Below are 18,072 nucleotides of genomic sequence, written 5' to 3'. Positions count from 1 at the left end.
TCTTGTCCGATACAAACGAGTATTATTTATAATTTATGGGGAGACAACAGGATAGATGGTTAATGGGGAGGTGTTGATGTGAAGATAACTCATCCATCATAACCAATATGTTATTGGCCGATATTTCCAAAGCAGCAGAGCTCGGCCCATAAACACCCGTGAGCGTCATAAAGTGAAGTGAAATGATCTGATATCTTAAATTAATCTGCTGAGAGCTGTAGCGCATTAACAGATGAGAGGTCCACGGTTTTTTATTGATTCATCAGATCTGTCTTCAGCTCTCAGCCGATGACAAACAGGAGCAGATGACGGGCTGGCAGGAGACTGAGCGAGAGGTTAAACAGAGGTGACAAGCTCAGTGGAAGGTGGAGCATTCGCCACCAGGTCTGATGATCAAGATACTTTTTCACACAGACACGCGCACACACACACACACACACACACACAAACACACACACACACACACACACGCACACACGCCGAAGTGAAATGCAGCAGTAATTCTTGTCAGCTTCCTTTTAAGGCCACGGTTGGAGCTGTGAATTCTCCCCGGCCGGTGTCGCCTTTAAGCTAAAAGGATGATGCTGGAAATAGCAATGCTTATTTGTCAGTAGCAACAGAACGTGTGGATCGTGAATAAACCCGAGAGTTGCTGGGTCTCTGCTTCACTCTTTTCTCTTCTTTGTGCCCTGCGTTGATCCCAGCCGCTCCTTTAACCCAGAGTGTGCTCAGTGTTTTGGTCACTTGAGTCCAGAGTCAAAACAAGGGTTGAAATGATGAACTTCAGGAGGAGGACTACACCCACGGATCAGCCAAACACCGCTCTGATTCTGTTTACACAGCGACGGGCCGAGAGTTCGAGGGAACACACTCAGCATCGCCTGTAATTGCTTGTGATTCACTCCCCGGACTTCAAAGACAGGGGAGTGCTGCAGTTCAGGGGTCAAAGGCTCCACTGTTGCCCGAATGCCCCCGAATTTCCTGTTTTGTCTGGATCCGTGAGTGGAAAAGGGATCTCCGATGTGGAGGCCACGATCCGTCGGTGCAGCCAATGAGACAAAAGGCTCCGCCGCCCGAGTCTTTTTGAGGTTATCACATGAAACTGAGTCACAGAAAGAATGGAATGTAACTCCGACTCCCTGATTTCGTCTCGTCAGGATGGATGCGTCTTTACTGCCATGGTAAACAAGAAACCTCACTTTCCCACTGCTTTCTTTCCCCTCCGTCTAAAACCAGCAGCCGAGATGGGGACTCTCACAGGCAGCGAAGTTATTTTCAGACATATGCTCCTCTAAAGCGAGACAATACGAGCAAGAGAAAAAAATGGGTTTGCATTTGGAAAAAACATATTATTCGTCCATTTTACAAACAAAAAAAGAGTTGTGCAAATGCTTTTTTCTGAGGATTTTGCAAAACACACGAGTCAGAACACTCAAAGTACATATGTGAGGGTTTTTTTTGGGGGGGGGGGGGGGGGGGGGCTGGGGTTACGTGCAAGTAAGTGGCCCCAGTGCTAAATTACACTGCAGCATGGTCCCTCTCCGAGCCCACATCTGGGATTGGCCCTGACAACTGGATGCCGTGCTGCTCTAATTTTGGTTACTTTGTTTATAACCCTATAATAGAGACAGTAGAGGACCACAGGGCTGGAATGAAGGAGGGCCGGCAAAGTAAAGGCAGTCATTTTGAAAGAGAGCTCTTGGGGATTGTTGTTGATGCAGAAAAAGTATAAAGTTGGGTAGAAAAATAATTTAAAGATTCCTTTGTGAGCTTGTTTTCTTTTTATCACCATCGCAGCGGTACCCCCTTCGACCCGGAGGATGCAGGCTGCAGCTTGTCGGGTTGGGTGAGCACGGATGGAACAATGATGAGAAATCTGTAATTACACTGGGAGCAGATCTGGGCTTAGCCGGCCCACTCACTCTCTTTGGAGTCTGAGCGTGGACATAATCACTGAATACACTTTGTCAACACTCGGATCGTCTGTATAAAGTCACTTTGGGTTCCTGACAATAAACAACGTGTTTGCCTGAGGACGCGGCTCAGCTCACCGGATGGAAACAGAAACGTGGCCGTGCACCAGCTCTCCTCAGTATCAGGGGATTAAACTGTCGTCTGTGCATTGATTTGTCAGCTTCCATCTCAAAAATGGCTAATCCCAACATATGTGAGCAGTTTCAAGAAAGAGACGAGATTATGTCTGGAGCGCTGCAGCCGGTGACTTCCATGTGAGGTTCCACTTCTTAAATCTAACGTGATCTGTCTACATGTCACAAACTATTTAAATTTGTGCTGTGAGCCGTCTGTGTGCAGCCTGAAGCTGCCACATCATTCAGGAAGTGATCACAGCCTCGTGGCAACATCAATGCACATTTAAATAAATACATATGATCTGACATGAAGCATTTTAATTAAAACAATTGGTGAGTTTTGTGGTCACATTGAATTAAATGACATTGAATTAAATGACTTCCTCAAAATCACATATCGAGCTAAATATATTGGTACATTTTTTATCAGACTGTTATGTTATGTTCCCAATAAGAAGTTTTATAGATCAATCAAGTTACTGATTAATCTAAACAAGAATTAGTTGTAGCTTCAAACTACAGTTATGACATGAAGATAGTTGAAGTAAACGTTTGGTTGCTTTTAATAAAGCTGGGAAAGACAGAGAGACAGATGGATGGAGAACTCCTGTGTTACAGCAGCAAGGAACAGCTTCTCAGTGGAGCTCATAACTCCGCCAAATCCAAACAGTCCTCAAAATGTCAGATTAATGATAAGACCAAAACATTATTTCCTACAAAATTGACAAAAATCTAAAAAGAATAAGCTTGCAATGTTCGGGAAAGTGATAAACATACATTGATCCCCATTGAAAAATGTAATGGTTTCCCTCATGGCCAATACCAGACCAATGTGTGTTGATGAAGTGTTTTTAAGAGTGGACCAGTGAAGAAAGACATGAACTCATTAACTCACACATCCTCAGTCGAAGCTGGGGTCCTGCTCCGATATCATTTCTTATGAAATAGAAATATCATAATTTTAACCAAATGAAAACATTTAGTTTCTTCCTAGTTTCTTGTTTAGTTGTAATTCTGTTTGAAATCATAAAAAGCACTTTGTCAATAAATGTATCTATCAATCATCTTTATTTTGAGACCATTCAAATACTGTTAAACCCAGAGATGGCCCAGACTCTTTTGTTAGTTTCACTTGATTGTGTAGAAAAGGAAGAGAACTTAAATGTTAAAATGATAACCTATAAGTTTATGAAGCTTATCATTTAATTCAGATCGTGTCCCAAGTTTGACTGAGGAGGTGAGAATTTCACATCTCTCCATGAAATATATTAGAAACCTTTCAGTTGAGTCCAGCAAGCACAACATGTGTTTAATGTATTTATTAAAGGCAACTCAAACTACTCTTAGCATCAAGGAACATGTATAACACTTGCTCAGTACATTAAGTCGTGACTGAACGGACACGGCTTGAAAAACAACAACACAGAGAGCATGACTAAAATAAGTTTCATCTGGAAAGACATTGTGAAACAGATTTTTATTGCAAAAATGTTCCAAGTAAAAACTTGATTTATAACCAGTTGATTTTATCAGCTCAAGAATGAAATCGCTCAGTCGTGCAACGAAGGATCGATGAGTTCTGTCGAATCAGAGAATACAAAATACAAAGATGCACAATGAAAAAAGTGGCTGAAGGAACAAAGTCAGTTTGGACTCATTTGGGGTTATGGAGGTATACATGGTGTAGGAGAAAGGAGATCCTCAGGGGGCAGTGTAACGGGACCGTACAACACAAAAGCTCTTAAATCTCCGCATGAGGACAAATGATATGTAGACAGTGACATAATCCAAACAGGGAACATTTCATTTCATAATTTAAGGAGAAAATTGGATTAGAAGAGAAGGCGGGAAGAAAACATGGAAAGCAAGATTCCACTCGATCAGATTCGGATTGAGCTTTAATTGAATCACAAAATGTTGTCCTGAATAACTTATGAGTTTCTATCGGTATATTCGATTCTGTGTATAAAAATACTGCTCCGTCTGCTCTGCACCCTCAGAATCTCTTCTGCTGTCTGCGCTCTTGTCTCCTCTGCTTCTTCTCGTTCACTTCCTCTGGCGCTGTTGGGTTGTCTGCCATGAACCAGGGCCCCAAGAAGTTCACCCAGAGCAGGTGCACGGCTCGAGCCGGAGCCTGAAGCACACACACAGGACCAAGATCAGATTATCAGACATCAGGAAAAAACAATTACGCAGAGAAACAGCAGCTATCTCAAAAGATTTATCAGTGGAACTAGACACAGAACAACATAAAGAAAAGATCATACCAGCAGCCAGAGGTACCAGAAATAAGAGGAGATTATGCTGAGCACTTGAACGATGGCAGTGAGCAGGACCACGTCCTTCAGGTGCCTGAAACCAGGACGCAAAAACACACAGGTAAGACATTATCACTGGTGCACACAGAGGCAGCTCAACATCAAGGCTGTCTGTTTAGTTTCATTGGCTTTGGTTTATTTAACCAGAGGAAAAATGATAAAGCTGCTATTCATTTAGACGCTTTTATATTAAACAGGAAAAGGATGAAAGGGTCTTTGTGCCTTTCTTAAGACTGAATATGTAGAAACGAGGAAAAAACTTCTTACATTTTCTGACACAAAAACTAAAAACACAAGATTAAACACATGCGGATTAAACATAGAAATAATATAGTATTAATAAATGAAAAATATTACACACAAATATATATGCACATGCAGTAGCAGCAGTCTTAAGGTGCAGGTAAATTATAGCCACAGGATGTAAAGTGCGAGTTCACTGGTGTTTGTGTTCACAAAGTCAGACTGGTGGAAATTTAATGAATTAAAATGAAACAATATCGTTATACTAGAGAATAATAGAGACCCTGAGAGTAAAACATTTTTCTTCTCACAATAAATTCTCGTCTCAGGAACACTGTCCCCGACTGCCTAAGCACTGACTGATGCAGAAGTGATGCAGCCTGACAGATGAAAACCAGGTAAAAAAAACCACATTCACCCGCTCCTCATGATAACTCACAAGACAGATCACTGCTGTGAGAGCAAAGTAACATTTGACAGCGACATCAATGATTACTGTATGTACACTCTCCGGATAAAACAACTAAGGGGAAAACTTTTGGAGATTACTCACTCTGCCATTCCCTGCTCCATGTTTAGGTCAATTCCTCCGTCCAGGAGACTTCCATCCTCAGCAAACACTGGCTTGGCCATCGCAGTCATGGAGCGGTAACACCCGATGTATACGGCTAATGCAAACATGAGCAGCAGCTGCAGGAGCAACACAAGGTTTAGGTTCCAGGACGGACACTCGCATTCGATCAGTGAATATGAGGATTTTAAATCATCTTAAATCGAACAGACTCACCCATGTCCAAAAGGTAGATGAACTGTAGAAAACCAAAAGATTTACGGTAATGTGTATCGCCTGCGGTGAGGAGCAGAATAAAACACAGCTTCAGCATTTAGTCATTTCATTGATTTATTAAAGAACTGAAGAGAAAGTGTTGAAACCTGATCCAGTGAGACCAAGGACAGAAACAAAGAACAGGTCTCAGAGAAGTAAAGAAGATGTAATCAAAAATTATTTTCTCTTCACTGAACAAACACACAAACAAAATAACACTTGTGTTCTTACGTTAGCTCCGAGGATGACTCTTGTGTAGAACTTCAGAGTGGCCTCGTTCTCCTCGTAGATCTGCTTCTTTCCCTTTGTGCCGACTTTCCCTTTGGGCTGTTGAACAAAACACACAAAAAAAAGGTTCATAAATATTCGTCTGTTTTCCAATCCCATCCACTGACAGCAGTAAGTTCCCTTACAGACATGAACTTCTCCTGGTCCTTGACCAGACCTCCTGCTTTTCTGATGGGGGTGAATTTGATAAATAACAATAAGTCTTCACTTGTGTGATTTGTGTGTCTCCAAGTGTTAAGATATTCAATCTATAGCTAATTAGAAATAAAAACCTAAATCATTATTCAGCTTTCATGTGACTTGGGAAATAAAATCAACGCTCTCGCTTATAATAATAGATCAATACCACATAAACCTCCAGTGTTGTTTCTCTATTAGCTATTTTCACCAGTTCAACATATAATACATTGACTTCACAGCCACATTCATTCTTCTTCAATTCAATAAGGGAATTATGCCAGCTGTTGTTGTTACGTTAACTCAAAAAACTAAAATCAATGCAACTGCCATTTTTGTGTTTTCACAAATGAGCTACAAACAAATAGAAACTCTGAGTCTTTTTAATAACCTAAGAAGGCCTTTTATTCTAGAAGTTGTTAAAATATTATGTGGAACCATTAAACTTATTGTTACTGAGAAGAATCTGTAGGAATTCATGTGTCGGTGTAGAAAAGGTGTTTATTCTACAACTACAGGTGAATGGAGAACAGGACTACAGGTGAATGGAGAACAGGACTACACATGAATAGAAAACAGGAACACAGCTGGATAGAGAAGAGGAACACAGCTGGATAGAGAACAGGACTACAGGTGAATGGAGAACAGGACGACAGGTTAATGGAGAACAGGACTACAGGTGAATGGAGAACAGGACTACAGGTGAATGAGAACAGGACTACATGAGCAGGACTACAGATGAATGGAGAACAGGACTACATGAGCAGGACTACAGGCGAATGGAGAACAGGATGACAGGTGAATGGAGAACAGGACTACACGTGAATAGAAAACAGGAACACAGATGAATGGAGAACAGGACTACAGGTGAATGAGAACAGGACTACATGAGCAGGACTACAGGTGAATGGAGAACAGGACTACAGGTGACTAAAAAACAGGAACACAGCTGGATAGAGAACAGGACTACAGGTGAATAGAGAACAGGACTACAGATGAATGGAGAACAGGACTACATGAGCAGGACTACAGGTGAATGGAGAACAGGACTACGGGACCAGGACTACAGATGAATGGAGAACAGGACTACAGGTGAATAGAAAACAGGAACACAGCTGGATAGAGAAGAGGTATACAGGAGCAGGACTACAGGTAAATGGAGAAGAGGAACACAGCTGGATAGAGAAGAGGACTACAGGGTTGTAGTCTCAACATGTGTGTGATTCTCTCACCGCCATTCTCTCTGTGACCCGCTGCTGCAGCTGTTCGCTCTTCACATGAACTTCCGTGTGTCGCCTCTTCTCTCTGTCTCCGTGTCACAGCATTTAAAACACCGAACACCGAACCACGAATCTGGATGCGTGAAATCTCTTAGACCACATCAGCACTCGGCGAATCCTGAGTCTTGACATTTCCGGCGCAGGAGACTGACGTCATCAGTCCGCGGTCGGCCTCATTCGAGTGGCTCAGAGCGCGAGATCTGCTCGTGAGACTTGGTCTCAGGGCGACATCTGCTGGTATAACTTTATACCAGCAGATGTCGTAGTAGGTTTTAGTTTGCTTTATCTAACATTATTTATTGTCCATCAATCCATTATTACAATTGTATATTATTTTGTTGTATTCTATTTCATTGTAATTTGCATCCCTGTATTATTTTATCAGCATAATACCATAATACTTTTTTTTTCCAGCACCGCAAGTTGAGCATTTCAAAGTATATGCGGGCAATTTGAATATTAATAATTGCTATTTTAATAATATTTTATTTAGCTGTAGTGTGCAGTCAGAAGTTCCCATGAACACAAATATATCAATCATTGTCACATGTGTTTTAAAATTGCTTTTAAAACACATGTGACAATGACTGTAATAATAATGACAATCACTATTATTACTGCACCACAGCAAAAGAAATGATTATTATGATGATTTTAATAAAATGGAGTGAGTGCTTGGATTTTGCTAACAACAACAACAACAACAACAACAACAACGGTCTGTCGATGCCCCCCCGTAACATTTTTCAGGGTAGTCTAAGTAGTCTAACTAATATTCCAACAATATTAGCGAGTAATACACTACTAAGTCATAACTATGAGATACTAAGTCATTATTTAGAGATAGTTTCTTATTATAATGACTTAAAGGATCATTCTGTTTTCCATCGCAGTGGCAGAGATGTGCTTCAGAAAGTTAATCAATAACACATCGATTCAACTTGGCAGCAGAAACTTTTATATCTATCTAGTGAATCACGAGTTTCCTCTTTCCGCCCATTCCTTTGGAGTAGCGAGTTTCCATTTTTGACCCTCGTCGGCCACCGTAGTGAGCCACTTTCCAAACATCAACATGACGGCGGCTGCTCCTTCTTCTTCTCTCGGTGATTCTCTCTATGAATCTCTCAGTGTCTGTGAGCAAGAGCTTCTCGCTGCTTCACTGCTTATCTGATGATAGTTAGAGGAACTTCCCCCGACAGGCTGAGCTGAAACATGGAGTATCTGCTGCAGGTGAAGATCGGCGCTCTGGTCGGTTTATTGCTGCTAACGCTTTTCTTTGGATCTATCCCCGCCCGGGTCAAATGGTTCAGACGCACTAATGGAACAGGTTCGTACCTTGATTGTTATAACGTAAGTGTAGCACGTGAGCAAGTGTGTGCGCTCGGTTTGATTCAGATGTTATATTCATCTTTCAAAGAGAAATCCCCTCCAGAATCATATAATCACCCTGGGTCATGGTGACATTAATTTCCAATTTTATTTTCTTAAGATAACTTTTTGTTCTTACGACAACGACGCCGAACTAACAAGGGGAAGTCGCAGATTCACGTGCAGTTTTTATTTATATTGTGTGATGTGTGAGTATCCACACAGACACAAGTAAACCTTAAATCAACAGAAGTTCAAATGAAGTCTGGTGCATCAGATTGTCACTTCCTGCAGGCTCCTGTGTGACTTAATCCCATTTCCAGTGAGGACAGTGTTGCTGTGTGGACGTTATAAACATCTGCTGATTTTATCAACTGGGACCTACAAACCAATAACGACCTGATAACAGCTGCTGACAACACAGCACCGTTTATACCACAGACTGGGCTTCAGCCATTGATCATGAACCAAACCTAGCCCCACAACCATTGTGTTAATTGTGTTTGTTAATCTCGTGTATGATGGGCTGACACTGTTAGATAAATATTGTTCTATTAAAGGGTTACTGTGGTATTAACCACACTAAGATGTAATGTACACATTCTTTATCATATTAACACACCCTCCCTCGCCCCTGGACCTGAGTCACCTGACGGGGGTTTTAAGCCTGGGGCCTCAAATCCTTCCTGACACATGGTCACAGGCTGTCAGGGCGCTGAACCTTGGCCTTTTCTTTAAAAAAAAAAAATGGAAGTGAAAGTATCGTTTGTGCTCGGTTGAGTCAGGACGCGTCACATGATCCCCTGACTATTATTTTCACATTGGAAGGAAGCGGACTCAGTGATTTCTGGTGTATCATCAATAATTCTAAATGCTTTATTAAATTTTTGTGTATGCTCATGTGGAAATATAACAATTTATTTGTCTTTCCATTATCATTCGATCAAATTTTATCTTAATGTATCTTACGCCTGAACTGTGCCATACAAAGTTTGTCCTTATGGTAATCATTGACAGAAACCCACCGCACAGTCCTGAGCCTGATCAGCTGTTTTGCCGGAGGGGTTTTCCTGGCAGCATGTCTGCTCGACATCATTCCAGATTATCTGTCGGACATCAGCACGGAGCTGGACGTTCGCAAGGTGGAGGTACGTCCAAGTACCAGTATACAACACAAATTATGAGTTTTTTTTATTGGAAAAACATAAACCAAATTTAAATTCAAGTTATTTCAAACAGAAAATCTGACATTTGAGGAGCTAGACCCAGAGAATGTTTGACGTTTTAACCTGATAATTTACCTAAACATCAAACTCATTTAAATATTTGGTGATTAATGTTCTGTGAGTCATTCGGTTAATGACTAAATTAAAATCACAGATATTACATGTGTGTGTGTGATGAATGTACTGTGGTCTATTCTGAAGTACATAAAGAAAAGTGTTTTATTTGCTGTTACATGTTTTTTAATAATTAAGTAAATAAAGTAAGCACAAATGATCAATGCCATAATGGAGTTATCGATCTTTCACAGTCTTGGACTCTTCTTCTTTAAAAAGATACAATTCTGCATTCTGTTAAAATCTCCGTTTAATAAATCTTGATCTTGTTAAACCTCTGTGTCGTTCTCAAACAGACCAGCTTCCCTCTTCCGGAGTTCATCATGGCCTCCGGCTTCTTCATGGTCCTCATCCTAGAGAAGATGGTGCTGACCTGCAAGGACATGGGGGGGGCTCAGGAGGAGAGGGCCCCCCTTATAGCGGACGACAGACACGGACACGGACACGGCCACCGAGCGAGCGCTGATCTGGAGAGCAGCGGCCACCACGTCCACGTTGACTTTCAGGCTCATTCCCCGTTTCGCTCCTTCATGCTCTTCCTCTCGCTTTCGCTCCACTCCGTGTTTGAGGGTCTCGCCATCGGCCTCCAGAACACCGACTCAAAGGTAAGAGAGAGAATGTTCTTCACCTGCTGGTAAAGTTAAAGCTGCTCGATATCCCAGAGAATATATCACATTTGTAGATTTCTCTACTTCCCCACTTTCCCCAAACTAAAATCATTCCTCTAGCTTCAGTAACTCGATGCTGTCTGTCACTGACACTTTCTTTATTTAGCCTTTGTGTAAAAAATGAAGTGTGTTCATGGGATTTATTAAACTGAAATCTTTTATTATAATATATATAATATATAATATATTTATGTATATAGTTCGACGGTGACTTCTTTGTGGCAGCTGAAAAAATTGCTGTTTTCAGAAAAGAAAACTACAACATCAGCAGTTGAATTGATATTTACATTGGTGTCATATATCTATAAAAAAGCCGGATTCTAGTTAATTGCTTCAGGACTTTGGAAGACAAAGAAACTCGCTGTGCGTCTGCTGCTCACAAGACACCCTCAGCTGTTTCTATATACTCAGTTATGTGTTTTCACTTACAAACTTAATTCATTATTTATAAAAATTATAACTCTAGATTACATTAAAGAATACATTTTAAAACAAAATCTAATATAGATGGATTCCTTGGAAATTATTACATTTCCCGCTTTAACTACATTACTCAAAATTACAATTCAAAATGCTAGAGAAGATTGAAATGGTGGAAAAGTGTCAAGAACGATGAAGTAGACATAAAGTAATAAATCTGACTCAGGCAAAACAAGTACATATTAAAAACTGTGCTTTAAAAAAGATTCCTGTGTAAATTAGTATTAAGGGACAGTTACTGATTCAAAATTATTATTGGGTTAGGGTTATTACAAAGGATTACTCTTGTTTTGGTTCACTCATTGAGATTGTGAATATGTCAGGTGAGATTAAAAGGTGAATACCAACACAGCACAGTGCACAGTGTTCAGACATGAGTTTTCCTTTCACGTGAGAAGAACACAGCAGGAAACTGTCTGAGTCAGGTGAGGGGTGGAGCCTGGGTGGAGCCTGGGTGGAGCCTGGGTGGAGCCCTGACTCATCAGAAAAAGAGCACATAGACAGCAGGTTTAATTCTTATCAGCAAAGTTTTTATGACATCTCTCTTTCATCATGTGATATTTGAATATGTCATCTCTTAGAAACATGATCAACTTGCTCACTTTTATATTTTCCTGCTGTCTTCTCTTTCACTTCTCATGGAGTGTGAGCCGGTGATGGCTTGAAGCCACAACAGGAGATAGAAACTATAATGTTCATTTTCTTTTTCTGCAGGTGTTAGAGATCTGCATCGCCATACTCGTCCACAAGAGCATCATCGTGTTCAGCCTGTCTGTGAAGCTGGTGCAGAGCGCAGTCCGTCCGCTGTGGGTGGCGGCTTACATCGGTGTGTTCGCCCTGATGTCCCCTCTAGGCATCGGCATCGGCATCAGCGTGGTGGAGGCCCAGCTAGCGTCTGGAGCGCTGATCCAGTGCGTCCTGGAGGGGCTCGCCGCGGGGACGTTTATTTACATCACCTTCATGGAGATCCTCCCACATGAGCTCAACTCCCCCGGGAAGCAGCTGCTCAAGGTGCTCTTCATCCTGCTGGGCTTCAGCGTCATGGCAGCTCTGACGTTTATAGGATGAGATCGGTCGGGACGTGGCCTCTGGACTCTCTGATCCGACTGCTGCGGCTGGGAGACGCTTGTACAAAAGGACAAATGGTCTCCATTTACAAAGAAGAAGCAGGTTTACTTATGCACTGTTAAGAAAAGTTTTTATGTCGCAACGGAGCTTGACAGCAGTTGTTGATGGTTTAGTGTTTTTAAAATACGACAGATTCGTGTATATACAAACATTTATTTTTAAAGGATTTTATGTTAAGAGGAACAACTTGCTGCAAAAAAGTACAGAGAGGAAAGAGGGGGTGCATCACGAGTTCCCGTGTGTTTCACTGGTCGTGTTCGGACCCACACTTTGTGGCATCAAACAAACCCACTGACGCAGACTTTAAACCACTGGAGACACAAGGTCCTGTTGTATGAATGTTTATATGTTGTGTGTTGCGGTACCTCCAGATTTTATATGTTTACATCCCCTCAGAAGCGCGTCTGACAGCGTCTTAATCCTAAAAAGAGTTTGTGCCTTCACTTTGTTGGTCATATCATTTTTGGAATATCTTATCAATGATGGTTCCACTGACAAAGTCTTATTTGGTAAATGCTGACGTTTTAGTGCAATGCTTTTAGAAGTAGTTTCCAGTTTTTTGCTGCTTTTAAACAATCAACCTTTCTTACATTTTCCCCGTTAACTGACTCTCAGATGCTTTGATAAGGTTGTGCTGGAAAAACAAGAAAAAAGGCAATAATGAGAAAATATGTTGGAAATCTTTTCCAGTAAATAATTGGTTGGTTCCACTAATGAGCTCAGCTCCTACCATCCTCTATTTAAACAAGCTGATAACTATTATTTACATTATACTGACCTTTGTCCCATTTGAGTTCACACTGTGTTCCCACCTTATCCACTCTAACCGTTTTTAATTTGGTGTGTGGACAGAAAAAGAAGCTTTGAAATTCTGAATGGACAGAATTGAATAATTAATTCTTCAAACTAATACTAGCACACGCACCCGACAGCACAGTGCCTACGTGAATTCAGTGCTTTTTCTTTCTGAGGCCCGGGACTGTATTGTTTTAGAATTTCATTATTACCATAATGCTAATATGTTTGTGCACTGAGTTTACCAAAGTGTATAATTGTGACTGAAGTTTTAAAACGTCTCTGTTTAATCTCAAATCCTGTTTTAAGTTTGTCATGTGAATGTCTGATTGTTTCCTGTGCAGAACAAATATTAGGAAGTTGGATTTTTTTTTTTTTGTGGTAAAACACTTGTATATGTCAGCAGCTTTATTAAGACCAATTCAAACATGTCACATTTCATATGCTGTTCATATTTTTTTCATTTAGGGAACTCAAACCAACACTGATGAAACAATTTACCCCCAGAAAAGGACCAGTTTGTACTTCTGCTTCCAAAACTCTTTTCATCTACACCTTATTTAGTGCCTTATGATTATTCACCTCATGAGAGATACGACTTTGTTGTCTGTTGTGTAAACTTGATGAGAGTAAAGATCAAAGAACAATTTTCCATTTGCTGGTTTGTTGTGTGCAAAAGTTTCAGAGTCAAAAATCGAATTGGTCCATTAAACCATTATTTATACTATTTATCCATTTTTAAACCAATCTCGAATCAAATGTTAGATTGATTTAGAAAATATTAATAACAATAAATACACAATAGACCTTTCATACTTCATGTAGTCATACTTGAACTGCAATTTCATATTAAAGAAATGACTTGTTTATGTATGTGTGTTTAATTATGTTAAACAAACTTATCTCAATTCAATTTGATATGTGTTGCACCAAATGACAACAAACATTATCTCATGGCAATGTACACAGTGAAGTCGAGACTTTACAGATTTATAAAGAAACCACTTTGTTCTGTTGGGAGAAAAAAGTCCCTATTGATTATAATAATGATAATTCATTTAAAAAAACTTAATTGATTTATTCTATCTAATACCAAGGACATGTTACAATACCACATATACAAACTCAAGAATACATTTAAGATCATTGTCCCCTCAGCGGTCGCACTTTTAAACCAGCTGTAGCCCTGGTGTATGGCACACACACATTTTAATATATTTTAGTATTTAAACAAAGGACTAATGTATTCTTAGCTCTCTTTTTGTGTATTTATGTATTGTAATGATGTGTATGGGTTGTGTGTGATTACTGTTTGCAAACCAAATGGCCCCTCGGGGACATAAAGATGATCTTAACCTTAACTTAACTTTTATTCTACTTTTTTATATTTTCATTCTTCTATGAGTGAGTTTATACTTATTATGTTATTTCGGACAGATCAATCTTATTCTGATCACCCAGACAGATTCACTGGTTGGCCTCAGGTCCTGAGTAGAGAGAGTCTGACTGGACGTTGTTACTGGGAGGTGGAGATGGAGGTGGGATGGGGAGCAGTTGGTGTAGCAGTCACATACAAGGATATCAGCAGAGCAGTGAACTCACGTGAATGTGAATTTGGATACAATGATAATTCTTGGTCGTTAGCTTGTTATAGAAACAGTTATAACTTTCATTACAACAACATCGAGACTCCCGTGTCAGGTCCTGTGTCCTCCAGAGTGGGAGTGTACCTGGATCCCAGTGCAGGTGTTCTGTCCTTCTACAGCGTCTCTGACACCATGAATCTCCTCCACAGAGTCCAGACCACATTCACTCGGCCTCTCTATGCTGGAGTTGGGGTTTATTATAGAGCCACAGTAAAGAGTCCCGTAAACTCGAATAGACTCAAGTTATTAAAAGCAGTGATTTAGATTCTGTGTTTAAATCTTTAACTTCTTTTGTCTCCATGTTTCTTGATCAAAATTCTTCATGGTGACGTTTCTGCTCCGCACAGAGATCAGCTGTCAATCAAACACCGACCTTCCTTTATCACACATATTTAGTTCTCACTTTGCAAAGACAGAAATCTATAATTACACTGACATGAACGTGTTTGAAAGAACTAATGTTGCTGTTGTTTTCTAAATCAATGTAGAAATCAGTGTTCTTCAATAATGCATTAAACGTGATACCATTAAATTATTTGCTTTTCGGATTTGATAGCTTTTTCCCTTAATAAATGAAATCATCATTTAAAAAGTGCATTTTTTACTTACTTGGGTTATCTTGGTCTGATATTAAAATTAGCTTGATGATCGGAAACATTAAAGTGTGACAAACATGCAAAAAAAAATTGCAAATACTTTTTCACAGCACTGTATTGTAAATAAAAGCTATTTAAATAACGTTACAATTTTTTTTAAAGTATACAAAGGTAGTCTGAGTAAAGTTTAATAGCAAAGATTGAGGACATTTTTATTATTTTTTTGAGTAAGGATGAAAATATCTCGTCAAATCTACTTTAGTATTCTTTATCTATCAATTCTCACAAAATAAGTAAACTTTACCTGAGTTAGCTTGTATCTCCATCTTGTTGAGATGACACTCATCTCAATTTGAAGTTGATCTAATGAAAGCCCTGGTACAAGTACCTCAAAGTAAAAATGTGGACTATGGCACAATGGCCGCTAAATGCAAAATAGCAGGCTTCCTGTTGCCTTTTTTACTTTTTTGTTTGTCTGATCATGAACAATTTTCTGCAAATTTTGGTAAGAATTGGAGCATGTTAAAAACCTCAAAAAGCCAATTCATTGGCCTGAAAAATAACCCTTACAATTTCGATAGGGCCTCACCCTGTCTCACTCTGTCCGGTGCTCGGCCCTAATAGAAGTAATATTAAAACTATTTATTACATTTTGTCAATATGTCAAGTGTGAGAGTTTTGTGTCAGAAAGAGCAAACTGTGATTAGATAAATAATCTTGATTTGTTAAAACATGTCGATTTAATTCACCACATTTCACAGGTTTTAATTTATGTTCCTCTAATGATAAATCTAAAGAAATCTTAAATCAATTACAGTTTACTGCCACCAGGTGGGAGTGTTTATCCTTCTCCACAGGGGGCAAGGTCAAAATAATAATGATTGTTCCTTTTGTTTAGTTTTATTATTCTTTTATTTTCAGTATCTTACTTTTAATTAAGCTGCTTTGGTTTCAGGGTCCTGGTATTATTTTATTATTCTAACTTTTTCAATGTTATTGAATATTGTGTGGCTCACTATCATGACTCAGTGTGTCACCTGACACAAGGAACCTTGTTATTTGTCCTGTAGAACATTCCTGTGATTTAAAATCTCAGTATTTGTTGTTATTAGACGTGAAACAACTTGAGCTTCATCCCAAATGTCAAACAGTGTGATTCCTAATGTGGAGGAAATAACACTGTGTGCGTTTGTGTTTATCCGTGTTCAGGGTGACATAACTGGCAGGAATCCCTTCACATCAAAGAACTGGATTCCAGGGACAAAACCACTTGCATGGCCACGTCTGCGGTGAAACATGGAGGCTTTGTTAACCCCTTGGTTGTGTCTGTGCAGGGAATAGCAGGTCATTCATGAGTGTCCACTAATGAGCGGAGCTGATAAAGGAACAATGAGCGAGCACAGTGCGTCTGCCAGTTCTGGATGAGGACAGAGGCCTCAGTGTGTGGAGGATGGAGATGCAGCCGAGCCCTGAAGCTTCTTCTGCTCACCCACAGCTCATTAAGCTCTTCTACCAGCTTGGCGCTCGCTGCTCCATCCAACACGCTGCAGATTGCTGATGTGTTCACAGCTACATGGAGGCTCTGCTCGTTCCTGCTGCCGTGGCATGAAGGGAGACACAAATATGCAAGCCTTGGTTAATTATGTATAAGTGTCAGTTATATATATATATATAACAATTATTGCGCAAATTAGATCAATGCACAGTTGAATCATTTTTATTGCAGCTCAAATAACTCGAGGCCTGCAAGTTGTCATTTGCCTTTTTTTGTTTTCCCATTAAGATGAAACAAATTGGATATAACATGTTGATTAATGCTTTAGAATCTTTTTAACCAAAGGTTGGACGGACTCCAGACGAGCTGTGTCCAGTCTCAATGCTAAGCTAAGCTAACTGTCTCCTGGCTTCACATTAACGGACCAATATGACAAACATGAAAGCGATCTAAATCTTACACAAAGGACTTATAATGTTTCCAATGCAAAGCCGTAAAAAGGGGGTGTGGAGAGTGCTGCAGCGCCCCCTGTTGGATGGTAGAGCCCCTGCTAGTTCACTATTAATAAAAAATACATTTCAAAAAGTTAATTTAATAATTTTCCGTTACGACCATAGACTGTAAATGAAGATGGACGACGCATCCCCTGCGGGAGCTGCCATCTTGCATTAGTGACGTAATTTGGAGCCAGAGTCTGTGTGAACAACATTCGGTTTCTATAGCATCATATTAGTAATTAACAATCTTCAACAATTGATTTGAACTCTACTTTGACCTTAGTTTGGTCCATATCCCATCTAATAACATGGAGGAGACGGGGTTTACGACCTATACTGCAGGTTCGGTTTCAATTTTGGGATCTTTCTTCCTCCGTCTTTTTATGCAGTCTATGCATTTCACTCTAAAACCACAAATGTGAACCCCTAGGTGGCGCTGCAGGAAAACGAAGTGGTCAGTCATACATTATGATTCGTCCTCTGGGGATCATGAACACTGTGATTAAAATGTTCCAAACTGCAAGTAGACAAAACATGAGATTATTCGTTCCTGACTATGTGTCTGATGTTGTGCGATCATGGATGAATAATCTATGATCTGGACCCACAACAAGTGGTTCCCTCTGGAGGGGGTGTAAAGAATGTGAGGAGAGGAATGTGTGGATGTGGGAGTTCTGCTTCCCAGGTGGTCGTCTCTCTCACAAGTCAAATCCCACCTTTCATGTCACATGATCGGGGTCAACAACAAGTCTGATGTAAGAGAAGGTGGTGAGAAAAAACACAATGTGTGATGTACAACAGCTGAATAATAATGTAAGTGGAGGCTGAATGAAGTAG

At 40.1% G+C, this 18,072-nt stretch overlaps 3 protein-coding genes across 4 annotated transcripts in view; 1 reads left to right on the top strand and 2 right to left on the bottom strand.

Moving 5' to 3' along the window:
• Positions 1 to 3,552: 3,552 nt before the first annotated feature.
• Positions 3,553 to 7,381, bottom strand: tmem208 (transmembrane protein 208). The gene is made up of 6 exons (XM_053417943.1): positions 7,175 to 7,381; positions 5,709 to 5,804; positions 5,439 to 5,498; positions 5,205 to 5,341; positions 4,358 to 4,442; positions 3,553 to 4,224 (listed from the first exon to the last, which is right to left on the bottom strand). The coding sequence occupies exons 1-6, from the start codon at positions 7,178 to 7,180 to the stop codon at positions 4,087 to 4,089; spliced, it is 522 nt and encodes a 173-aa protein (XP_053273918.1). The 5' UTR covers positions 7,181 to 7,381; the 3' UTR covers positions 3,553 to 4,086.
• An 826-nt stretch (positions 7,382 to 8,207) lies between these two features.
• On the top strand, positions 8,208 to 13,868 carry slc39a1 (solute carrier family 39 member 1). The gene is made up of 4 exons (XM_053427067.1): positions 8,208 to 8,549; positions 9,608 to 9,738; positions 10,227 to 10,535; positions 11,793 to 13,868. The coding sequence occupies exons 1-4, from the start codon at positions 8,435 to 8,437 to the stop codon at positions 12,144 to 12,146; spliced, it is 909 nt and encodes a 302-aa protein (XP_053283042.1). The 5' UTR covers positions 8,208 to 8,434; the 3' UTR covers positions 12,147 to 13,868.
• Positions 13,330 to 18,072, bottom strand: part of LOC128444336 (monoacylglycerol lipase ABHD2) — a 27,631-nt gene continuing 22,888 nt past the window's right edge. For both annotated transcript variants that reach the window (XR_008339148.1, XR_008339150.1), the window contains exon 15: positions 13,330 to 16,835. The gene's annotated coding sequence lies outside the window, so the exon portion shown is untranslated. The remainder of the gene's footprint in view (positions 16,836 to 18,072) is intronic.

This window comes from Pleuronectes platessa, chromosome 1, assembly GCF_947347685.1.
Source record: "Pleuronectes platessa chromosome 1, fPlePla1.1, whole genome shotgun sequence".
Taxonomy (NCBI): Eukaryota; Metazoa; Chordata; class Actinopteri; order Pleuronectiformes; family Pleuronectidae; genus Pleuronectes; species Pleuronectes platessa.
Note: the sequence above shows the minus strand (reverse complement) of the source record. Positions and strands in the feature narration are given on the sequence as shown.